The 23,468-nt window shown below is 37.7% G+C and overlaps 1 protein-coding gene across 1 annotated transcript; it reads left to right on the top strand.

Annotated features, from left to right (window-relative positions):
* The first annotated feature begins 1,160 nt into the window (after nucleotides 1-1,160).
* nemp2 (nuclear envelope integral membrane protein 2) lies at nucleotides 1,161-22,430 on the top strand. The gene is made up of 9 exons (XM_015359106.2): nucleotides 1,161-1,302; nucleotides 2,095-2,201; nucleotides 2,737-2,968; nucleotides 3,650-3,722; nucleotides 5,984-6,077; nucleotides 6,384-6,495; nucleotides 15,176-15,401; nucleotides 16,043-16,240; nucleotides 21,600-22,430. Exons 1-9 carry the CDS (start codon nucleotides 1,206-1,208, stop codon nucleotides 21,856-21,858), a joined length of 1,398 nt encoding a protein of 465 aa, XP_015214592.2. The 5' UTR covers nucleotides 1,161-1,205; the 3' UTR covers nucleotides 21,859-22,430.
* Nucleotides 22,431-23,468: the final 1,038 nt, after the last annotated feature.

Raw genomic sequence — 23,468 nt, 5'->3', positions numbered from 1 at the left:
AGACTGTCCAGCCCATCTAGCCCATTTGGTAGAAACAAAGTTACTGGCTTGAACAACATGGCTGGGTGGCTTGTTCCATACTCTCACAACTCTTTGAGTAAATGATTTGTGTTTCACTGTTCATTCAGAAGAAACCTACTGGGTTTGTCCATGCATTTGAGGATTTTGAATATTTGTATCATGTCTCCTTATAATCTTCTCTGTTCAAGATTCACAACATTCTGTTCCTTAAGTCTGTCAGTGTAGTAATTCCTTACCCTTATACTGTATAGTACGTTTGTGAACACCATCCACTCCATTACCACCATTGTGTACCACCCACCTGGATGATGTGTTGGCAGACAAAATACACCACCACACATCAGCTATCAGTGGGGTGAAGAACAGAGTAATGAAGCCAATTGATAGGATTATTAGGAGACCATGAATATTAAATTTATAAATATTAAATATTAAAGGCCAGGGGGAAAATTGGCCAGGAGACCCCTAGTCTTTTCAAGAAACACTCTGGGATTTTTGATGAACCTGGAGAGTCGGGAGCTCGGTTTTATTGTTATTGGAAGGACTGTTTGATGTTTTCTCTAAATAAATGTGCGGATTGAAATGTAAATTCTGATCATTACTCATCCAAGATGTGAAAACACTTCCGGGATTTAACACTAACAATTGGACAGACAGATCTACCGCAAGAGGGCCTTTTGCTCAGGGAGTCATTCAGGTCATATTATTGTCTAGTAGTAAATTGAGTACGGACGCGAAACGAACGGTGGTCCTGTGTTTAGTTTGATTACCTATTCTTATTTGTCCTTTTAGACATGCTGCTAGAAGAATAAATTATTAGAATGTGTGCAGCAAAGAAAAGTTTAAAAATGTTAACTTTCACCTAGCTGTTCCCTCACTTTTAGAAAGTTATGGAATCGAAACTGCAAGTACTCTTAAACTTTGTTTCAAGACCAAACTAGTACACGCCAGATAAACCCAAATAATTCAAAACATTGTAATTCATTACCTTGGGAAACATATGATCTTATTTTAGGTTGGGGCAAATTAGAAGCTTACGCAATAATACATTTAGGTATTAAGAATGTATCGACCTTTTTTTTGTTTGTGTACAATACCTTAAATCCTTTTCATTGTATCGTCTAGTAAGGGCTGTCTACCATAGTAGCACGGAATTTCAAACTGCATTACAGTGAAAGCTCATCATGAACATCCACATTTTAAAAACAAATATTTTAACTTTGGGACTTTTACTCGCTTTTTCCATGGTAGCAAAAAGTGCCCAGATTACAACAAACAAAGGTAAATGATACATTATTTGAACTTTGAAGCCCTTTGTAGTTTCAAACATATCAAGGCATTTCCGCGTTTTGTTTTCGAATACTTGTGTAGATGTTACAAAAGAACATTCTTATTAAAATAACTTATTTTAAAAAACGTGACATGTTACTATATTATGCGCTTAACGAGATAGAATTAAGCGCATGACGTAATCTAGTCAGCAGTAACACGTTGCATTGCTGTGGTGAAGTTCAGGGCTTTTATTTCATTTTGAAGGTAGAGCGGCGACTGTAAACTGACACGTTTGCTTACAAAACAACCAATTTGCTGTTCAACCTAATAAACAAGCTGGACATTATATTTAGTTGCAGAATATATAAGTATAATAAAGATTTTAATTAGGAATGTGCAAACATGGAATTTAATCCCCCCCACTATTCAAATTAATATCAACATCGCCCGGTACAAAATGGTTCCAGTGTTTACGCTTGTTTTTAAAGTAATACTAATAGTATTAAGGGCAGGACCGTAGAGAAAGAAAGATCCATTGAAAGCAGTTACAAGAAAACCTTGAAGTGCTGATTATTGTGTTCTTTTTAGAATAAAAATTTTTTATTCGTTTTAACAATGTTTTGTCAGTTTTAGTACAGCTACACTAAACTAACCCATAGGTTTTGTGACACTTTATATATTACTCTTATTGTACAGAAGGTATAACAATACATTTTGGTTAAGTTCCATGTGAAGGCTTAAGTGAGTGGTTATAAGTAATGGGTTAAATTAATTAATTTTTTATTTTCGTTTTACTTACAGATTGCACTTCAGTCAGTGAAAATGACAAAATTCTTGGAAATAACAATCAATGTTTCTGCTACAGATTACAAACGGAGATTGGGTGGAATATTTGGTCCACGTTCCAGGTGGTATTTCTGTACCATATTGAAATGTTTAGTATTAATTTCTAGTTTGTCTCTCTTGAAGTGTAGAAAAACGTTATTCATATTAGCATATTTTAAATCGACTTCCATACAGAATATCCTGTTGTTTCATTGTGCCTTGCTGGAATACATTTATAACTATTTACACTTTTAAGTGTTGTTAATATAGTTCTGGTTATCATGAATAAAATTATGCTTCAGCATTCAAAGCAAAAAAAGGCTGAACAAACCCTAGAGCATTCTGATCATGTGTACGCTTGTTTTTAAAATTATGTGTTGCATTTGCTATTATTAAATAATTTAATTTCATGGTTACAGCATAATGTCTAGTGATTAATTTGCAAATCGAATTGGCAGCCTAATGTGAATGTAGCTTACAGACTGAACTGCTGGCTTGAAGAGTATAATATGTGATGAGATGTGACATACAGTGCCTCTTCTTGTTATCTGGTGCTAGGTCTCAGTTACAGTGACAGAAATACATGTAACACAACACTGTTATGTTTTGCTTTTTTAGGTGAATGTGACAGGTGATGATGGTGTTCACATTGTGTTTCCATTGGAACGAAACTTGAATGATTCTCTGGCCATTTTTGGTTTTCTGAGGAGCAGTTTAAATCATTACTGGCCTTTTTTTAAGACTCAGAACGAAAAGTGGATGGATATTGCATTAGTTGATGAAGACGTATGCTTTTTGGTAAAGTCTATCAACCCGCAGGTGCATTATTATCTGCACGTAACTGAAAGAAGTAAGTAGAATTATTTTTGTGTCTGAACTTTTGTGTTTTGTTGCTTTTATCTTTGCTGATATGCACAATAATAATTAGGCACACTCACAGCTTAACTAGCAAGCATACACTGTATGAAGAAAATGATGGAGGTGGAAATGTTACCATAAAAAAATATATTTTAATTCTATTTTGTCACACACCTGAAGAAGGCTCCACGGCCGAAACGTTGTGTTCTCTTTCTTCTTTTTTTCAGCATGGAATAAACCTATTGTTCCTTTGCAGCCTACGCATGCTAACGCAGCTACCCACCTGAACTACTTATTTTGAAACTGTCAGCCTTGATTGTGGCTTCAGTGATATAGTAAAGTTTCAACAGTAATCTTTATGATTCTTCTAAGAGAAAGAAAATCATAATGAAACCATACTCCATATTCCACACATAGTACTCCATACTCTGTGTATTTAAAAAACCATGTCTTATACCAGTGAATTAGTCAGTGTAAAGTGTCTAAAGAATTGTCTTATTCCTTCAGTTGATATCCATTTAATGATTTCCTTGTTATTTTGTAAGTAAAATAAAATATGAGAAATGTTTTAGCAGCCTGGATTTGCTTCCTTTGCTTTACAATCTAACAATGAATTGTGTATTTTAATAACATTTTCATATCAAAGTTTAATTCTTATCATTAATAATTTCAGAGTTTAATAAATATCAGTTTTCCCTGTTCTGTTGTGGAGCGATCCTCTACTACTTGGCTGGAGCATTGTGCAGGTAATTTGATGATAGAGTTTTTATAAAAAGACTTGTCTACATAAAATTGAAACCAGTGAATTTACAGTCACAGTAAAATGCAATGTTGTTTTTTTACTGCAGGATATACATTGCACTCTGTGTCTGCTGGGTATCAATAAGTGCCTCATAAAATAATAATTAAGTTTTATTTTTATCTTTTATTTTTTGTCTTTTCCAGATGCATTTATCATTTTAGCTATTGCAGTTTAGGAAACTGTACCTAAAGGGTGTTCTATAGTTTGTGGGAAAACACTGATTATGTTTACACTGATTATGTTTACGTGCAATTTTGAAAGTCCCAGTTTACCCATCATAAGAAATGTTACAGATGAGGCTGTTTAGCCGATTTAGCTCATGCAATGTATTATTAACCATTTTTTTAATAAAAAGGACAGTATATCAACTTGACAGTATAGCTGGTTCACTAGTTCCAGATTCCCACAAAACTTTGTTTTTTAAAAAAAATCTTGTTGATCTATGAATCCATTTTGGATAATGGTAGATATGGCTGATGACTGCTATGGTGGTTTAAACATCTGCTTCTTTGTAGTAGTGTTCATGCAGTCATCAGATGTTAACCACATTTATAATTGGTGATGATTTGTATCCAATATATGAGAGAAAATATATTGGATACAATATATTGATTTTATTCAGCACATTGATTTTATTCAGCTTTAAAACCTTAGTTATAATGATTCCCTTGTGTGTATTGTGAGGAAGTTATAAGTGTTTTTTTAGCTTGTTGCATTTAAAGATACTTCCAGTAGATCTTGTCATAAAGAAATTATTTGTTGGGAGAATCTATGCAAACCGTTCAAATAATTCCTAAGCCTTCTATGCTGCAGTAGGTCATTCACAACTGTATCATTCTGTACTAAGCAGTGGGTGTTGGAATTGTGCTATCTTGCCCCCCAAAATAAAAAAAACAACGTTAAATATTTAAAACAGGATCAAGGAAAGAAGGATTAAGATTTCCTGATCTCATATCCTTGAATGTATAGACCTAGCAGTTCACTCAAAAAAATTCCCCAAGAAAATCCTGTTAGTAGATACTGTTATCTCACTATGTTGATCTAAATTGATTAATAGTAAGTTTTGCAGAATAATATGATTATTTATATACAGTATTTCCCTTGAGGTAATATTTTATATTTTGCTTGTATATTTGATTTTATACTGTATTTGCCCTTATAATAAGTCCTATTTATTCTAATCTATGTGAGTTACATAAAATGTACCGTTTGTTCTGCTTTTAAAATTGAATATTGTGCCACTTTATGACTGAGTGCTGAAAGTCCTCATCTGTTACTGCTTATTATGGGTTACCACCAACACTGGTATTAACATAATTGCTTAATTTTAGACACAGAAACTAGATTATCAGTAAGCCCTGTAACATGTCCTAAGAAATGTTCCTTGACCGCAATGTATATACCTGTATATATATATTTTTTACATTATTTGACCATCAAAAGATGGAACCCCTAATCAAGCTGTAGATACAGTGGCTATGAAAAGTATCGACCTCTCCTGGACTTTGTTGCATGTGTTACAATATGAAATGATTATGTAATTGGGACTTTTTGCCATTGCTCCACACAAAATATTCTATAATGTCAAAGTGAAAACAAAATTCTATAGATCCTCCTAATTTAATTATAAATATAAAAAGATTATATAAAAGTAACTGATTCAATTAGTTTAATTCCCCTGAATCAGTATTTGGTAGAGGGCCCTTTGGCAGAAATTACAGACATGAGTCTGCTTGCTGAATGTACTTACTAGTGGAATATAGCACAAATCAGTAAGCTACATACAGTATACCATGGGTTAAAATGAAAATTGGGGTAATTAATTATTTGGCTGACTTGAAGTCCTTTTAAATCTCTCATGCTGCATTGTAGTATTCAAGGGATCATTTGCACTTCTGGTGGAGAGAACAGCATTTAGAGTAACAAGCTGACAAGATTGGTAATTATGGTGTAGCAAGAAAGACAAGACTTCCTTGTCACATGATAGCATAGCCATTGCCTAAAGAAAATGACATTTAAATTAAACCCTACAATGACCCTTTTCACTTCTTCCCCACATTTAATTCAAGAATTGGTTAAACAAATTGATTAAATTAATAATTCATTGTAGACTAAATATAGGAATTCACTTGTCCTGTTTCCCCCTAAAAAGTGCAGTATTTTGTCATATCAAAGGTGGTTAATAAATGTATTTTCTTTTGGCAGGAGTACCATATTTTATTATTGTGTGGGACTTTGCCTCAGTATTCTTTCTATATCAGTTCTAACAGTGTTCATGCTTGAACGTTTTGTGCCAAAGGTAAGTAGCAGCTTTAATATCTTGTTATTTTTCAAACATCTAAAAAATGAAACCAGACAGCTAATATATTTTAGTATCCAGCAGTTTAATGATATTTGTCATTTTAGAAGGCGATGTTACATCTTACCATAAGAAACATTTGTAACCCAAAAAGAAAAGTTGAGCACCTTAATTAGTAAAAAAGTATTTTAAAAGTCTATGTTAACTATTTAAGCAATAATGTATAGCAATAGCAATTGTTACGAGCAACAAATGAACTAGGCTTCTATTTCTAAAATACTGTCAATGCATTTCTGTTTTTTCTAGGGTATATTTGTGTTTTTGTTCTGTGTAAGTTCTGCTTTGACCTTCTTTGGCATCCAACATCTGGTAATCCACTGGAATGACATTATACCTTTTTACTGGAGATATGTAGGAGGTGAGTAAGGATTACAGGTTTGATTTGTTATCTACTGAGTTACAGCCAGTGTGCAATTAGTGTTCCAGCATGCGTTCTTAGTTTAATGAGTTCAGGTGGGTAACTGCATCAGCTTGCGTGGTCTGCAAAGGAACAAATAATAGGTTTATTCCATGCTGAAAAGAGAAGAGAGAAATCACAACGTTTCAGCTGTGAAGCCTTCTTCAGGTGTGAGAAAGACAGTGCAGACAGCAAAGATTAAATAGCACAGAAGAACAAAAGTTGGGAGAGGGGAAGTGGCAAGAGGGGCAGAGATGCCACTCAGGAAGTGCGAAGTGCAGAAGGGTGAAGAACTTGAATTTTAACTTGAATTTTATTGCCATGTGTAACCAGTACATGTACTGGTACAATGGAATTCTTACTTACAGAAAGCCTTTTCGATTGTTAAAACAAGTGTAAAAACACAAAGTGCAGACAGTGCATCAAGACAATATACAAACAAACAGCAGACAATGTACAAGATAACAAGTAAACAGTTTGAATGTAAACAATGCAGATATGTAAACAATGCCTAGAGATGTGCAGTAAATAAGAAATCATAATGAGGTAAATGGTGTACATGTGGTCCGAGGGGCTATATGTTGCACTGCTTATGGATAGAAGCTATTGACGAATCTAATGGTAAGTGTCTGTATGCTCCTGTATCTCTTACCTGAGGGCAGTGGGGTGAAGAGCTCATGCCCGGGGTGGTGATGGCCTCTGTGATGGCCAGAATTCTACCATGGCAGTAGTCATCATAGAGCTGTATAATCTCGGTGATGACACCACAGGCGATGATCTTCTGGGCCTCATTCACCATCCTCTGCAGTGCCTTTCTTTCTCGAGAAGAGGTGTTGCCGTACCCCACGGTGATCACATTGGTGAGGACGCTCTCGATGGTGCAGCGGTAGAAGTTCACCAACATAGGTACTGGCATCCCCCATCGTTTTTGAGGCACCTCAGGAAATAGAGACGCTGCTAAATCTTCTTCAAGATAGAGCAGTCCAGGTTAGATCATTAGAAATGTGAATTCCCAAAAACCTAAAGCTGGTGACTGTTTCCACTTCCGTTCATTCAATACTGAGTGGCCTGTGAGTGTGTGGCCTTTGTCTCCGAAAGTCCGCTATTAGCTCTTTTGTTTTATTTACGTTCAATTCAAGGTTATTGCTATAGTATTACACCACCTAAGCAGCTGTCCGACTTCATCCCTGTAAGTGGACGCGTCATCATCGCTGATCAGGCCTATTATAGTGGTGTCATCCACAAATTTAATGATGCGGTTGTTGCTGTGTCTTGCTGTGCAGTCGTGAGTGAACGGGGATTACAACCTTGGACTCAGACAGCAGCCTTGTGGGGTTACAGTGTTCACGGTGAGTGGTGTTGATGTTTTATTACCTATCCGCATCACCTGTGGTCTCTCGATTAGGAAGTCCAGCAGCCTGTTGCAGACAAAGTTGCACAGACCTAATCCCCTGAGCTTTGTCACCAGTTGGCTGGGTATGATGGAATTGAATGCTGAACTATAGTCCACAAATAACATTCTCACATGCAGAGCTAGGGAGACAACATCATCCACTAATCTGTTGTTCTGGTGGGCGAACTGCAAGGGGTCCAGGGATTGAGGAGTTGATGTGTGACAACACCAGCTTCTCCAGGCATTTCATCACCACAGACATTAATGCTACTGGGTGGTACACTTGGTGTCTTCTCAGCAGTGCCCATGTTCAGAGGATCAAAGCAGGCATAGAAATGGTTACGCTCATCAGGAAGGGATTTTATCTTTTATTTTATATCGAATGTCATTGTTGAACCACGGTTTCTGATTGGAAATGTCCTAATTTTCTTTTCTGGTACACAAATGTCAGTGCAATATTTAATATAGCTGGTGGCTGCATCCGTATACTCATTTAAATCTGTGTCGGGAGCTCTGAATGCGTCCCAGTCTGTACAGTCAAAGCAGTCTATTAACCTGCTTTCCACCTCCTCAGACCAACAGTGCACTGACCTGTTCACAATGGGAGAGGTCTTCAGCTTCTGTTTGTAGTCCGGAAGCAACAGGAGAGCGATGTGGTCCGAAACTTGACGAAACTTTCTTTGTATGCTCCTTTTATTGTTGTCTAGCAGTAGTCCAAAATATTGCCTCCTCTTGTCAGTACAGTGACGTGCTGAATGAATTTTTGCAGTACTTTCCTCAGATTGCAGTGGTTGAAGTCCCCGACTATAATTGAGATGGCTTCCAGGTGGGAGTTTTCATGCTTGTTGATAATGTCATGGAGTTCGCTGTGTGCTGTTTCCACACAGGCTTGAGGTTGAATGTAAACAGATGTAATAATTGTGGCAGAAAACTCCCTCGGCAAATAAAAGGGTCGACACTTTATGGTCAGGTGTTCTAGATTTGGTGAGCAGGATTTAGAGATTACCTGCACGTCAGTGAAGGCGTAAACGCAGCATTTCCTCAGGTCCCTTTCCGCATTGACCCGACAATGTAGCTCATCTATCTTATTGTCCAGTGGTTGAACATTAGCTAACAAAATAGACGGCAGCAGTGGTCAGTGCAGACGCCTCCGTAGACGTGCTAGTATGCCGCCTCATCTCCCCCGGCGCCTGTCCACCTGTTGTTGATGTTCGCCGCATCTTTGTCCGGTTCGGCAGGTGGGGTCCAGTATGTGAAAAAAGTTGTTTGATGACCCTAAGGAGTCTGTCTTCAGGTTTAAAAGTGTTTGTCTGTCATAAGTAATGATAGCCATTGAGCGTCAAACACAAAACAAGAGTATTAACGTATAAATAAACATTAAAACAGTCACACAACGAGAGAGCTTTCTGTAAACTGTCGCCATCTTGCCGGCGCCGGAACTGAACCGGAAAGGAGTGAAATCAAAACCTGCATGAAAATAGAGAAAATTACATGAAAATAAGTTGGTCGTTGAGAGAAGGGGTGTGGTGTGAACCTAGTTTAAGGATGAGGTTCGTTTCTGTTGTTTTTCTGCTATGTGAGTTGAGAAACCCTTCTTTGAGAACAGAGACAGAGATCAGTGTGATTGTGGCCATCTGAGGTGAAATGAGAAACTATGGGCTTGGAGAAATCTTTCATCTTCACAGCCCTTACATATTCTCTGAAGTGGCCTCCTAGTCTCCTTCCGGTTTCCCCAATGTAGATAGCTGGGCATTTTTTGCAGGAGATACAGTAAATGAGGTTGCTGGAGGTACAGGATGTCGTCTGAATGTCTGAATGAGCATGTTGTTAGATATGTATTTGCAGGTGATGCAGCGAGTTCTGTTGCAGGGGAAGGTGCCTGGGGGGGGTGATTGCCGAGTGCGGTCAAGGGAGCTGTAAACTAGAAGTTTATGTAGATTTGGTGGTCGGCGGTATGAGATGATTGGGTTGTTAGAAAAAAGGGTACTGATAGAGGGATCACCCTGTAAAATGGAGTAGTTGTTAATAATGGTACTGGGGATCGAAAGTGTTAGAGTTAGAGTGGTAGGGAAGCACCAAATGAATGCGGTTGTGAGACCCAGGAGTTCCTTGTTGAGTTGATGATCCGAGGGCTATTTTTGGCCCGGGTGAGGGCCCTATCGATAACATGGGTGGGGTATCCTCTGTTGATGAAAGAAGAATACATTTTGAGTGCTTGGTTCTTGAAATCTATGCCCTCACTGCAGAGTCAACGTAGCCTGAGAAACTGTGAAAAAGTGAGAGAGTTTTGGTGTGAGTGGGATGAAAAGAGCTGTACAGGAGATAGTTGTGTGAATCTGTGGGTTTGTAATAGACCGAGGATAAGAGTCGTGGATGGCTAACACAAATTTATGTCTAGAAACAAAAGAGTTGTGGAAGATATGTTAACTGTATATTTGAGGGACGGGTGAGAGTTAGTGAATTGATGCAGGAAGTGCTCTAGCTGGTCATAATTGCTTGTAGCGGCACTGATGCAGTCATCGCTGTATCGCTTGTAGAGGTCAGGGACAAAGCCAGTATAGGAAGCAAAGAAGCATTCTTCTACCCAGCCAACAAAAATATTGGCATAGCTAGGTCCCATCCTGGTGCCCATGGCGACTCCACTAATCTGCTGTTAAAAATGGTTATTAAATGAGAAGGCATTGAATGTGAGATCTAGTTCCGCAAGACACACTAGAGTGTGGGTGGGTGGATCAAGCACTGTGCGTTTGTCTAGCATGTTAGCATGTGCTGTAAGACTGTCATTTGGGGGAATGATGGTGTGGAGAGATGTGATATCCATCCATCCAGTAGCAAAGGTCTCAGTTTTGTTCCAGTTCTCAAGAAGCTGAACATCCCACAAACCCAAGTTGATCTCAACTGTTTTTACCTCAGGATTCAGCTCAAAGCTCATTTTGCTGACGACTTCTCATCAGCGTTAGCAGACAACAACCTGATCACTGATTCCATTAACAATATTAATCCTAAACGGAGCTCTTGGACTCCCCATTCTAGCCGTTTCCCACCAGTTGATTACTTTATTAACCCATGCAAAATTCAAGTTCCCAATACCCTTTCCACACCCAGGAAACACAGGTCTAACCTCACCCAAGGAGAAACTCAGGCACTCCAATCTCTCCACAACAGGGATGATATTGTCATCAAACCAGCAGACAAAAGAGGAACTGTTGTGGTGTGGCAAAAAGACCTGTACATTAAGGAAGCCTCCAGACAATTAACCGATACTTTTGCCTACCGTCCTCTCCAACAGGATCCTACCACTGACTACCAGAAAGAAGTAGTATCCACTATCTCTCTTCTTATCAGCAACCAACCCCAATTCTATCTCCTTCCCAAAATCTACACACCCGATACCCCTGGACGCCCCATTGTTTCAGCATGCAGTTGTCCAACTGCGCTCATCTCTGCTTTTCTCGACAGCCTTATGAGACCTCTGGTTGAAATGCTTCCCTCATATATCAAGGATACTAACCATGCCCTCCAATGATTTCCAATTTCAGGGTCCAGAATGCTACATTTTACCATGGATATCACGTCTCTCTACACCATTATTCCCCACTATGACGGGCTTACAGCCCTCAAGCACATGCTAGACAAATGCACGGTGCTTGATCCACCCACCCACACTCTAGTGTCTTGCGGAATTGGTTCTCACACTCAATACCTTCTCATTTAATAACCTTTTTTATCAGCAGGTTAGTGGAGTCGCCATGGGCACCAGGATGTAACCTAACTATGCCAATATTTTTGTTGGCTGGGTAGAATGCTTCTTTGTTTCCTATACTGGCTTTGTCCTGACCTCTACAAGCGATACATCGATGACTGTGTTGGTGCTGCTACATGCTCTAATGACCAGCTAGAGCACTTCCTGCATCAATTCACTAACTCTCACCCGTCCCTCAAATATACAGTTAACATATCTTCCACAACTCTTCTGTTTCTAGACATAGATTTATGATTTAACCATCCACGACTCTCATCCTCAGTCTATTACAAACCCACAGATTCACACGGCTATCTCCTGTACAGCTCTTTTCATCTGACTCACACCAAAAACTCTCTCCCTTTTTCACAGTTCCTCAGGCTATGTTGACTCTGCAGTGAGGGCATGGATTTCAAGAACCAAGCACTCAAAATGTATTCTTTTTTCATCAACAGAGGATACCCCACCCATGTTATCAATAGGGCCCTCACACCGGCCAAAAATAGCTCTCGGATCATCAACTCAACAAGGAACTCTCGGTCACACAATCGCATTCCTTTGGTGCTTCCCTACCACTCTAACCCACTTTCTATCCACAGGACCATCATTAACAACTACTCCATTTTACAGGGCGATCCCTCTATCGGTACCCTTTTTTCTAACCACCCAATCATGTCATACCGCTGACAACCCAATCTACGTAAACTTCTGGTTCACAGCTCCCTTGACCGCACTCGGCAATCATCCCCACCAGGCACGTTCCCCTGCAACAGAATTCCCTGCATCACCTGCAAATGCATATCTGATAACACGCTCATTCAGAGCCCCTCAGGTCAATTCCGGATAACCCAGACGATATCCTGTACCTCCAGCAACCTCATTTACTGTATCTCCTGCAAAAAATGCCGGGCTATCTACGTTGGGGAAACTGGAAGGAGACGAGGAGACCGTTTCAGAAAACATGTTAGGGCTGTGAAGAAGATGAAAGATTTCTCCAAGCCCATAGTTTCTTATTTCGCCTCAGACAGCCATGAACACACTGATCTTTCTGTCTCTGTTCTCAAAGAAGGGTTTCTCAACTCCCATAGCAGAAAAACAACAGAAACTAACCTCATCCTGAAACTAGGTTCACACCATCCCACTTCTCTCTCAATGACCAACTTATTTTCATGTGATTTTCTCTATTCTCATGCAGGTTTTGAGTTCACACCTTTCTTCACCCTTCTGCACTTCACACTCCTGAGTGGCCTCTCTGCCCCTCCTGCCTCCTCCCCTCTCCCAGCTTTTGTTCTTCTGTGCTATTTACTCTTTGCTGTCTGCCCTGTCCTTCTCACACCTGAAGAAGGCTTCACAGCTGAAACGTTGTGATTTCTCTCTTCTATTTTCAGCATGGAATAAACCTTTTACTTGTTCCTTCTTAGTTTAATGTTTAATGTTTTTGACAATACTTCTTTTGCAATTCTAACATTTAAACTGTACTCTACTAAAGAGTATACAATGTAATACACAACAAAAAATAAGCAACTTTGTTGTAAGTTAAATCATGGTTTTAGCACAGCAAAACAAGGTCCCATTTATCTCAGTTTTATAGAGGATGGCCCATATAAACCATGTGAGCTTTTATTATCTATATTATTTTTAATTATTTATTCTTCAGATCTTTTAATGGTGAGTGAAATTCTGAAGAACTTACCACGTAACATTCATTACTTCTGCTGAGAACAAACCACATTTAAAACCCATCTACTAAGGCAATGGATTTCAAACTATAGTGCACATACATCCAGTGGTGTGTGGAAAAAAATCCTTAATGGCTGAAAAATTAAATAAAAATGACTTCAACTTGTCTCTCCACACAAAATATCAGAGTCTGTTTCTGGAGTTTTGCCACAGTTCTTAGTTTATTGTTAAAGTACTCTTGTTTTGTAAAAATGACTGTTCCGCATAGATAAGGAGAAAAAAGAAGAGGAATGATACTAAATTAAAAAATGGAGAAAAGGGTTGGGCTTGCTTAAGGCGATAGCCTTTGTTAACTCTGATAGTTTGAATTTGTTCAAACTAGTTTAGCAGCAAAAATAAGTTCTGGTAACACCCGGTTACCAGACCACCTTCATAAGGTTTTAACTAAATAAATATGGATTTATGGCTAAAAACAGGGAAATAGTCAGGGGAGAAATATTATCTGGAATCTCCACCTGCCATTGCCTGCAATGAAAATGGGGACCTAATGTTACAACAGAGAGAAATAAAAGGACAGCAACAAACTAAGGAAAAACATGGGGACCAATTGCAAAAAAAGGGAGAAAAAATCTTAAATTTTATGACAGTTGTATGAAACTGGGATTTACATGGATTGGCGAACCCAAACGTCCATAGCCACAATGTGTGACATGACAGAGCACTCCTCAGAGGCGTTTCAGGAATAAATAGGGAACTGTGAAAAGAGGATTAATTGACCATTTAATGCCTGATTGGTGGAGGGAGTGATGACTGAATGGTGGCTTGACTGAATCCTGAGAGGCAAAGAATGACAGTAATATCATGGGGAATATCATGGCCATATCACCCTGCAACTCACAACTGGCAACTCACTGAAGGTAAGCAGGTGTGAACCAGGTCAGTACCTGGATGAGAGACTTCCTGGGGAAAATTAAGGTTGCTGCTGGAAGAGGTGTTATGGGGCCAGCAGGGGGCATTTTGGGCCCTTTGGGCACGGAATGAGGCCCTGACCCCTCAAATGAACCAGGTCTATTCTGCACTCTGCATGTGGCCTTAGTTCTTTGGAGCTGTCCGCTGAAAGGGTGGTCTGTACTGGTGGATTGGTGGTTGCCAGTGCAGGTTTAAATAGGGTTACGTGGAAGGCCATGGGAATTCATCTCCCCTAGAACTGTGGAAGAACCAGATGGATGTGACGGCATTAATACGCTCTACAACCTTATACTGTGTGGACTGATCTAACAGGGAGCCAACTTCAGTGACAGCAGGCGACGATGGAGGTGCCTAGTGGGAAGCCATACTCTCTGTCTGGCCCTCAGGGACATAGTAAACTCAACCTCTTATCCATTCTTCCATTCTCTTAATTTAGTATCTCTCCCCTTCTTTCTCCTTATCTATACGGAACATCCATTGCGACAAAACAGGAGTACTTTAACGATAAACTACCTCTAAGAACTGTGTCAATACTCCAGAAGCAGACTCTGAAATTTTGTATGGAGAGACAGTTTGAGGTCATTTTTGTTTAATTTTTCAGTCTTTATAGATTTTACTCTGTAAAAAGTATGTGCAGTAGACAGAAAATATGTAGAATTTGAAATATATTGAAGCATTTTAGCATTTACCAAATCTAGCAACATTTCTAAAATGTTATCAAGTTCCTCTAAATACCATCTTTTTAAAAGTTGTTTCTCCTATATCCTATATTTAGTGTGGAATTTAACATTTTGGGTTATTTAATTTGCAGCCAATTTTTTATATTCATGTTTGTAATGTTGTTTTTCTCCCTACAGGTTATGTGCTATTTTCCAGTTTTTTAAGTTTTGCTATCTGCTACAAACATGGACCAATTATGAATGAAGTTAGCTCAACATTTTTGACCTGGACTCTCCAGGCAGTAGCCATGATCTTGATGTATAAAGGTATTACGCACCCTCCAGCCATGTACGCAGTATTTGCCATTCTGGTCACCATGAAAATTCTACCTTTTGCAAAATTAAGTGTCATTGGTATTTTCAGGTAGGTGTGCTTGTAGAAAGCTGAACTTATTCAGAAGAATAGCATGATACTCACCAAACGTTCCTTTCATCCATAATGTGTTTATTTAAAAGGACATAAGTACAGTAATATGCAGGAGTTTTTTATTGCTGGAAATATATCTAAAAATAGCCAAACATATTCCATATCTGTCAATACAGTAGATTTATTTTTTAAAGGAGCATATTATTCTACTTACAGTGCATTTCCCTGTGAATTTCTTAAAATAATTGTGTACTTCTCTGTTGTTGCAAATTTGTTATTAGACTGACTGATTGGAAGTTTATGTTATCATTGCACACCAACATCCTGTCTGTATCACATAGACATAAAGTGCTTTCCGTGATTTTTTCTCAACCTGAAGGAGTTTTATTTGTACAACACTTTTAGCATGGAAAGGCTCAGAACAATCTTAGTAGATGCCATAAAAACTGTAAGAGGTATGAAAATAAATAATTGTAAATTGGAAGGATACAAAATTATTTCATGTGTGGTAATGTTTTGAGAATCTCTTTTCCAGACTGAAACTTACATTGCTATACAGACATTATATCAATTATAGAAATATGAAACATTTCATTTTCAAGCATGGGCGAATTTTCTTTTTTTGTCTTTGACCACAGAAAGATTTGGTGTCTATTGAGGAATCCATTTGGTTGTTCCAGCCAGGAAAAAGCCCAGTATAGATTTCTAACAGAGGAAGAGTACCGGGAACAAGGTGAAATATACACCAGAACCTGCCTAGATGAACTACGAGAACACTGCAGGAAACCTGGTTACTCAGCGTGGGAGACTGTATTGAAACTCAGATCACCTCAAAGGTAAGACTGATGAGATGTACAGATCCAGCCATTCAAAAGAGTGAAGTACACTGCGTTATAACACAGTGGGTGTGGCGCAATATACCGCATGTTAATTGAAATATGATAATAGTAACAGGAAGCACCTTGTAGAACCGCCAGGTGGAGCTAATAAAGCTTAACTACTGTATGTACAGCATTTGAGCTGTTGCCAGAAAACGCAAGGTTTTCGAATCCCGGTTACTGCTGAGGGACCATCTTTTTCCAATTAAGAATTTAAGTTGTATACTCTTTAAACTTTTGATAATTTTAAACTGTGTATTACAGCATGTTAATCATTAAATATTAAAAAGTCGGTATATTTTATGCTGATTGATTGCTCAGTTGGACAAAAGTATACAACTTTCCACCTTCATCGTAAATATTTTAGTTATGCATAAGTATTTTATTCATCAAAGTCTTTAACTTGGTTAATTACATGGGTTCTGGTTTTAATGTGCTTGTTCTAGCATTAATAAGCTTATATTCTGTACTTCATAAAAAGTTTCTTTTCTTTCCTTTTCTAAAAATACATAGTAAGAACACCATTTACTGTTAAAAAGATAAACGCTGTAGTGATTTAATATCACTTGATAGTTATATGAATATGGAATAGTGTATCTAAGCAGCAAAAGTATCACAAGTGAACGTTTTGGAAACATTTTGATATTCATTTCTTTAAAAAAAAACTTCTATTGTCCCTGTAGTGGTATTTAGCACTGTAATGTAGCCAGCTGCACCCAGGCTGTTCAAAGCGCGATTGGAGCATTACCTTCGTTTGTTTCTCATAGAGCCGAATGCATAAAAATAGTCCACTGTTAGAGCTTATTGTGAACATGATGTGTCTCTTTCAGGATTACACCTGAATTGAGAAAATCTATATTTTGTCTTAATCCAAATGTCAGAAGCCACTAATCAGTGGAACCAGTTGGATGAATTATTATACGTGGTTTTGTGTTTAAGGATTTCTTCATGGAAATCTTTAAATTAAACGAGGAAGGGGGAAAGGGTTATTTTTTACAATTGCCAGTAATCGGGGAACAGTTTATCAACACAGTGGGCAAAATATATTTTTTTATTTTTAAACTGAAATAAAAAATAAGATACAATGACGTGTTCCTGCCTAACTCAAAAATTGCATGACTTTAAAGGCTATAAAAAACTGGTTTAGTTAAAAAACACTTTTTATGATTTTTCGTCCTCGTGATCAGCTTAGAATCTTTGTGTACGCTGTAAGATTTTAACTGTTTAATTAAACATTTAAAATACTTTAATTTCATAAAAGTTGTACTGATTTAATACCTCTTGATATTAATATTAATATAGAGTCATGTAAGCAGGTAAAATATCACAAGGGGACATTTTGGAAACATTTAACGTTCATTTTTAAAATATATATATACTATTGTCCTTATAGTGGTAATATGCAATGGACTGTCATGTCGTACACTGCACCCAGACGGTCCAAAGCCCGATCAGAGAATTACTTTGTTTCTTACATAGCCAAATATATAAAAATAGTCCACTATTATAGTTGTTGGCTGAAGTGTGAGTGTGTGTATCTGGATGAATTATTATAAATGATGGTTTCATGATTTAGGATTTCTTCACGCAATTCTTTAAGTTAAAGGCGGGAAAACGGTTATATTTATACGTTGTGTATCACCACTTCTTATATTTTTAAAAACAATCCAATTTAAATGCAATAAGGAATATATTATTAATAATATTATAATGAATTCTGGTTTTTGGGCTTGTGCTCTCACTGCTCCTGTCCTGGTTCATCCTTCACCATATGGGCTTGAACCCGGGTCTCCTGCATCGTTCAACAGAGGTTTTGCCGGCAGAGCTACAGAAGACTTTCATAAACTATGCCCCCCGTGAAATTGTGCAAAAGAGGTTTAGTGGGCAGCATTACTCACAGTGTAGTGACCATAGAGTGTTTTAAGACACTGTACAGTAATAACAGTATAAAACAAGTATGTTTTTTAATTCAGGTGGGTAGCTGCGTCAGCATGCGTAGGCTGCAAAGGAACAAGTAATAGGTTTATTCCATGCTGAAAAAAAGAAGAAAGAGAACAGGGCAGTAGGCAAAGATAAAGTAGCGGGAGAACAAAGGTTGAGAGGGAGGAGGAGTGAGAGGCGGGAGCAGGGGACAGAAAGAGAGGCCAATCAAGAGGTGTGAAGTCAGAATGGGTGCAGAGAGGTGTGAAATGAAACTTCCAATGAATGGAGAAAATTTAAAAGAACAGTAATCTGTCGTTAAGGGAAGGGAGAATGTGTGATCCTAGCTGCAGAATAATTTTGCAGAATAAGTTTCGGTGGTCTTTCTGATGTATGAGTTCGGAAAACCGTCTTTGAGAACACAGACGGAGAGATTAGAGTGGTCGTGGCCGTCAGAGGTGAAATGAGAAACAATGGGCTTGGAGAGATCTTTAATCTTCACAGCCCTGACGTGTTCTCTGAAGCGGTCTCCGAGTCTCCTTCCTGTTTCCCCAATGTAGATGGCTGGGCATTTACTGCAAGAGATACAGTAAATAAGGTTGCTGGAGGTACAAGATGCTGTCTGGGTGATCCGGAATTGTCCTGAGGGGCCTTGAATGAGTGTGGTGGTGGCTGTGTACTTGCAGGTGATACAGCGAGGTCTTTTGCAAGGGAAAGTGCCTGGTGTGGATGGTTGCTGAGGGCGGTCAAGGGAGCTGTGAACAAGGAGGTTACGCAGATTAGGTGGTCGGTGATATGAGATGATATGTTTTTTAATGTTTCAATTGAATTCAATTTATTTTTATATAGCGCCTTTCACAAAAAGGTTGCCCCAAGGAGCTTAACAATACAATTGACGATACATTTTGTCAATACAGAACTGAAGACCAGAAGACACGCTGTGAAATTTTTCACAAATCACAACCTTTAAATCTGTAGGTTGCAGGTTCTGTGTCATTCACATTTTTATTTCATTATTAATATAATTTAACATTGAATATGTTATAATATATTTGTAAAATGTTAATATAGTTTACATAATATTTACTATTTTATTTTTAAAAAAGTCTTTGTTAGAAGAAAAACTTGTGCCCGAACCGGGGTTTTAAACTCGGATCACCTAGACAGAACTCCTATCGGCAAACCCGCTGTACCAACGGGTTGTTCGGAAACACAACTGAGACGAACAGCTTAATAATGTTTCTAAAGTAATCATGCGTGAATGAGTCAAATTAAACATTAAATGTGTTTACAAAGAAAGTGGATTACAGTTATACTAACAGCTATATAAATACATATATTTAGATCCTTGAATTAATATAATTATTAATTTCTTTAGATAAGCGATTCCATATTATATTCCCTATTTAGCGGATTCTAAAAAGTATGAGTTTTTTTACTGCGATAACAAGCACAAGTATTCATAGAAAAGGTTAAAACATGGAATACAGAGGGAGTTTTGAACTTTGTGAAATGAGTTTGAAATGATTAGTTGTTATTAATAAATCACTTAACGTGTTGTGATATTTAGCCAGCAGCCATATCACCCTGCAACTCACAACTGGCAACCCACTGAAGCTAAGCAGGTGTGAGCCTGGTCAGTACCTTGATGGGAGACCTCCTAGGAAAAACTAAGGTTGCTGCTGGAAGAGGTGTTAGTGGGGCCAGCAGGGGGCGCTCACCCTGCGGTCCTCGTGGGTCCTAATATCCCAGTATAGTGACGGGGACACTATGCTGTAAACAGGTGCCGTCCTTCAGATGAGACGTAAAACTGAGGTCCTGACTCTCTGTGGTCATTGTTACCCCGGCGTCCTGGCCAAATGTCCCATTGGCCCTTACCAATCATGGCCTCCTAATAATCCCCATCTTTGTCACTCTGTTCTCCTCCCCATTGATAGCCGATGTGGGGTGAGTGTTCTGGCGCACTATGGTTGCTGTCACATCATCCAAGTGGATGCTGTACAGTGGTGGTGGAGGGGAGTCCCTATTACCTGTAAAGCGCTTTGAGTGGAGTGTCCAGATTAAGTGTAATTATTTAGAAATACCAACAAATTCAATATAGTGTCGATAATATTTACTATTTTAGTTTTTCAAAGAAATGTTTATTTGTTAAACAAAAACTCATGGTAAGAGCCAGGTTCGAACCCCCAGCCTCCAGCATGCAAGTCATACGCCAAAGCCATTACACCAACTTAAGCTTGACAACTTAAGCTGAAATGGCTAGGCAAAAAGTTTCCAAGTAATCGCAGGTGAATGAGTCAATTTGATGCAGATGTTTACAAAGAAAGTGTACTACTGTAATAATTTGAGCTATATGAATATAATGATATCATTATTAATTTCTTTAGATATGCAATTCCATATTATATTCCTTATCAATCAATTTCTAAAAAGTATGCATTTCTTTACTGTGATAACGAGTGTAAGTATCCATAGAAAAGGTTAAAACATTCTAACTTTTGAAGTATATACATTTAATATAGTCAGAAGCTTTTCCAAAATAACCACAGTATGTAACTGAATGAAAGACTTTGATGCTTCAAATGTTCATGAGGAAAGTGGAATACTGGTATGTATTTTTTATTTAAACTACCAATACCAGCCATATACAGTTTACATAATATGTTTATATTTCTAAATTAATATCGTTTATGACCTTCAGACACATTATGCTCCTCTTCTTTTCATGCTCAGCTCCTAAAATTTCCCTTTAGTTGTAAAATTCCATATTAATATTTAATATTAAGCGAATATAAACATGCACAGTAAAGAGATTAAATGAAGCAATCATTTCACTAACAACCAATGCACCACGAGTGCCGCCTGTCAGTCATTTTGGCCAGCCAATCATGTACTGCGGTATAATGCTCTAAACTGTAGATCATTCTTCACAGTACAGAGTTTTACCACGCATTTTGAATGGCTGCATCTGCATGTAGTCTTTACACTTATATAGCTCTTCTCTGGACCCTCCAATCAAAGTGCTTTACAGATAGTGGTGACTTCCCTCCACCACCACCACCACCAATGTGCAGCATCCACCTGGATGATGCAAGGGCATCCATAATATGCCAGTATGCTCACCACACACCAGCTATCATTGAGGAGTAGCACAGATGAGCGCAGAGTGATGAAGCCAATGTCTTGTTTGGTGTTGGGGTAGTCAATTAAAACATTCAAACAGATTTAAAATGCAGTGCATTACGTATACAGTACATACTGTATGTCAATTACACTCAGTTCTCATTCAACACATTACAACTCAGTGTTGTAATGTTACATAATGCAACTATATTCTATTGAAACACAATGCATGTTTACACTGTTTTTAAAGCAGCTCTTTTTTCTGATCTATCAGATTTGCTGATTTCCTCATGAGTGGCTTGCATGTTACCACAGAAGAGTTCCAGACGCATGAACATCAGTATGGCGTCGGAGGAGCCTATTTTGAGAACATGATATTCTCGGCAGGGAAAGGGAATATGCCAACTCCAGAATGGAACAGTTCTCATCTTTCAAGAGACATCAGTGAGGATGAGCTGGAGTATTATGAACCCAGAGGAAACCTTGTACAGGAGGGCCAAGTCCAGCAACCTGAAGACCTTGAGCTATTCTAATTGTTCCAGGTTACTATATACCCCCTACAATTCTGTGATATTTTCTTTCTAGTGAGTTTTTCACATTTTCTGAATTTATTTTAGTTACATACCTCCCTTTAAAAGGCAACTAGCCTATTGCTAATGATGATATTTTTTTATTTTTAATCATAATTATTTAAGATATTATAGCTTTGGTTATTATACATCATAGACATCTTAATTCTGTTGCAAAAAATATTGCCTGGACATCTTATTAATTAATTTACTTTCATCGTAAAGTATTGTTTATACACATAGCAGTTGTACATTTGGAATTAGCATTATAGGTATGTATATTTGAGGGATCAGAGAGGCATAATTGAACAACTGCAAAGTTGTAATTATGCAGCTTTTCTGGAGCAGTGAAGCAGTGAAGAAACGGGATAGTACAACAGACATAAGATTCTTAACAGTGACTCTGAAGCACCATATTGTTCCCCATGTGATAACCCATATTGCCAACATTTGATTAAAATTAATAAAAAAATGTAAAATAATAAAATGTTAATAATATCTTTTGAATTTTTGTATTAAAAATGTTTTCGGTGTTATTATGACTTTTGTACATCCTTATACTTTGTAGTATAGTCCCAAGTAGAGCCATCTAACTGAAAATTGATTAAGTTTCATTTCCTTTGTTGCATTGAATTCTGAATTCTGAATGAAGTTGTGTGATCAGAATACAGGGAAGACATATTTAGCAGTACAGTCGTGTCAAATTATAGTAGATGCTGCAGCACTAATGTATCCATGTGCCATACAGCAATCTGAGTCTTGTGTACTGTACAAGTTTCCAGAGTTCTGAGTATAGGTTTGTAGTCTTTTTTATCTGAATCAGCATTTGGTGGTCAAACAGACCATAGAATGGTGCTGTCCCAAGTCATTTACCCAATGCACACCATCCTTTAGGTACCTCTGTCTTTTTGTAATGCCTTTTTACGTTCCAAATACTAGTTACCAATTTGTTAAACTGGTGGAGTGAATAACTGGAAAGCCTTTTTTAAACTCTTCTAAAAAATGAAGATTTTATTATTATTATTATTATTATTATTATTATTATTATTATTATTATTATTATTATTATTATTATTATTAAACTGTATAGTACTACGTATTTTTACATTGTTTTTATTGCTTATATTTTCAGGTATAGAGGTATTATTTTCTTACTGGATTTGTTGACATAAAAATGTCAAACACGTAGCTTACAGAAAAGATGTTAATTTATACATCAGTATTGTGCTTCTGTACACCCAGGACATCTAGTAATCCTTTTCTGATTTTGTTGTTGGTAGGGGAGAATACTCATTTAATGTACTTTAATATAAAATAAAAAAACCTTAGAATACTGCTTTTAAGTGTCCAATGCCTTAAATATTTTCCAAACAAGTACAAATTGCAAATATAAACAAAAAATAGATACATAAAATGAGATGTATTTGCCATCTTTAGAATTTGTCCAAACAGAAACAGATATGCACAGTGAAAATGTCTCCATAAATGACAGACTCTATGTATTGTTACAAATTGGAGGTTAGGAAAATAGAGAATTAGATATATAACTAGGCAGAATAATCAAGTAAATTAAA

The sequence above is a fragment of the Lepisosteus oculatus genome, chromosome 12, assembly GCF_040954835.1.
Source record: "Lepisosteus oculatus isolate fLepOcu1 chromosome 12, fLepOcu1.hap2, whole genome shotgun sequence".
In the NCBI taxonomy this organism is placed as follows: domain Eukaryota; kingdom Metazoa; phylum Chordata; class Actinopteri; order Semionotiformes; family Lepisosteidae; genus Lepisosteus; species Lepisosteus oculatus.
This window is presented reverse-complemented; position numbering and strand designations above follow the sequence as displayed.

Excerpts from the sequence above, each read along its gene's own strand:
- nemp2 (XM_015359106.2), top strand. The coding sequence starts at position 1,206 with ATGAACATCCACATTTTAAAAACAAATATTTTAACTTTGGGACTTTTA. Across the intron at positions 1,303-2,094 it reads CCAGATTACAACAAACAAAG|ATTGCACTTCAGTCAGTGAA; the intron begins GTAAATGATACA and ends TTTTACTTACAG. Across the intron at positions 6,078-6,383 it reads TTGAACGTTTTGTGCCAAAG|GGTATATTTGTGTTTTTGTT; the intron begins GTAAGTAGCAGC and ends TGTTTTTTCTAG.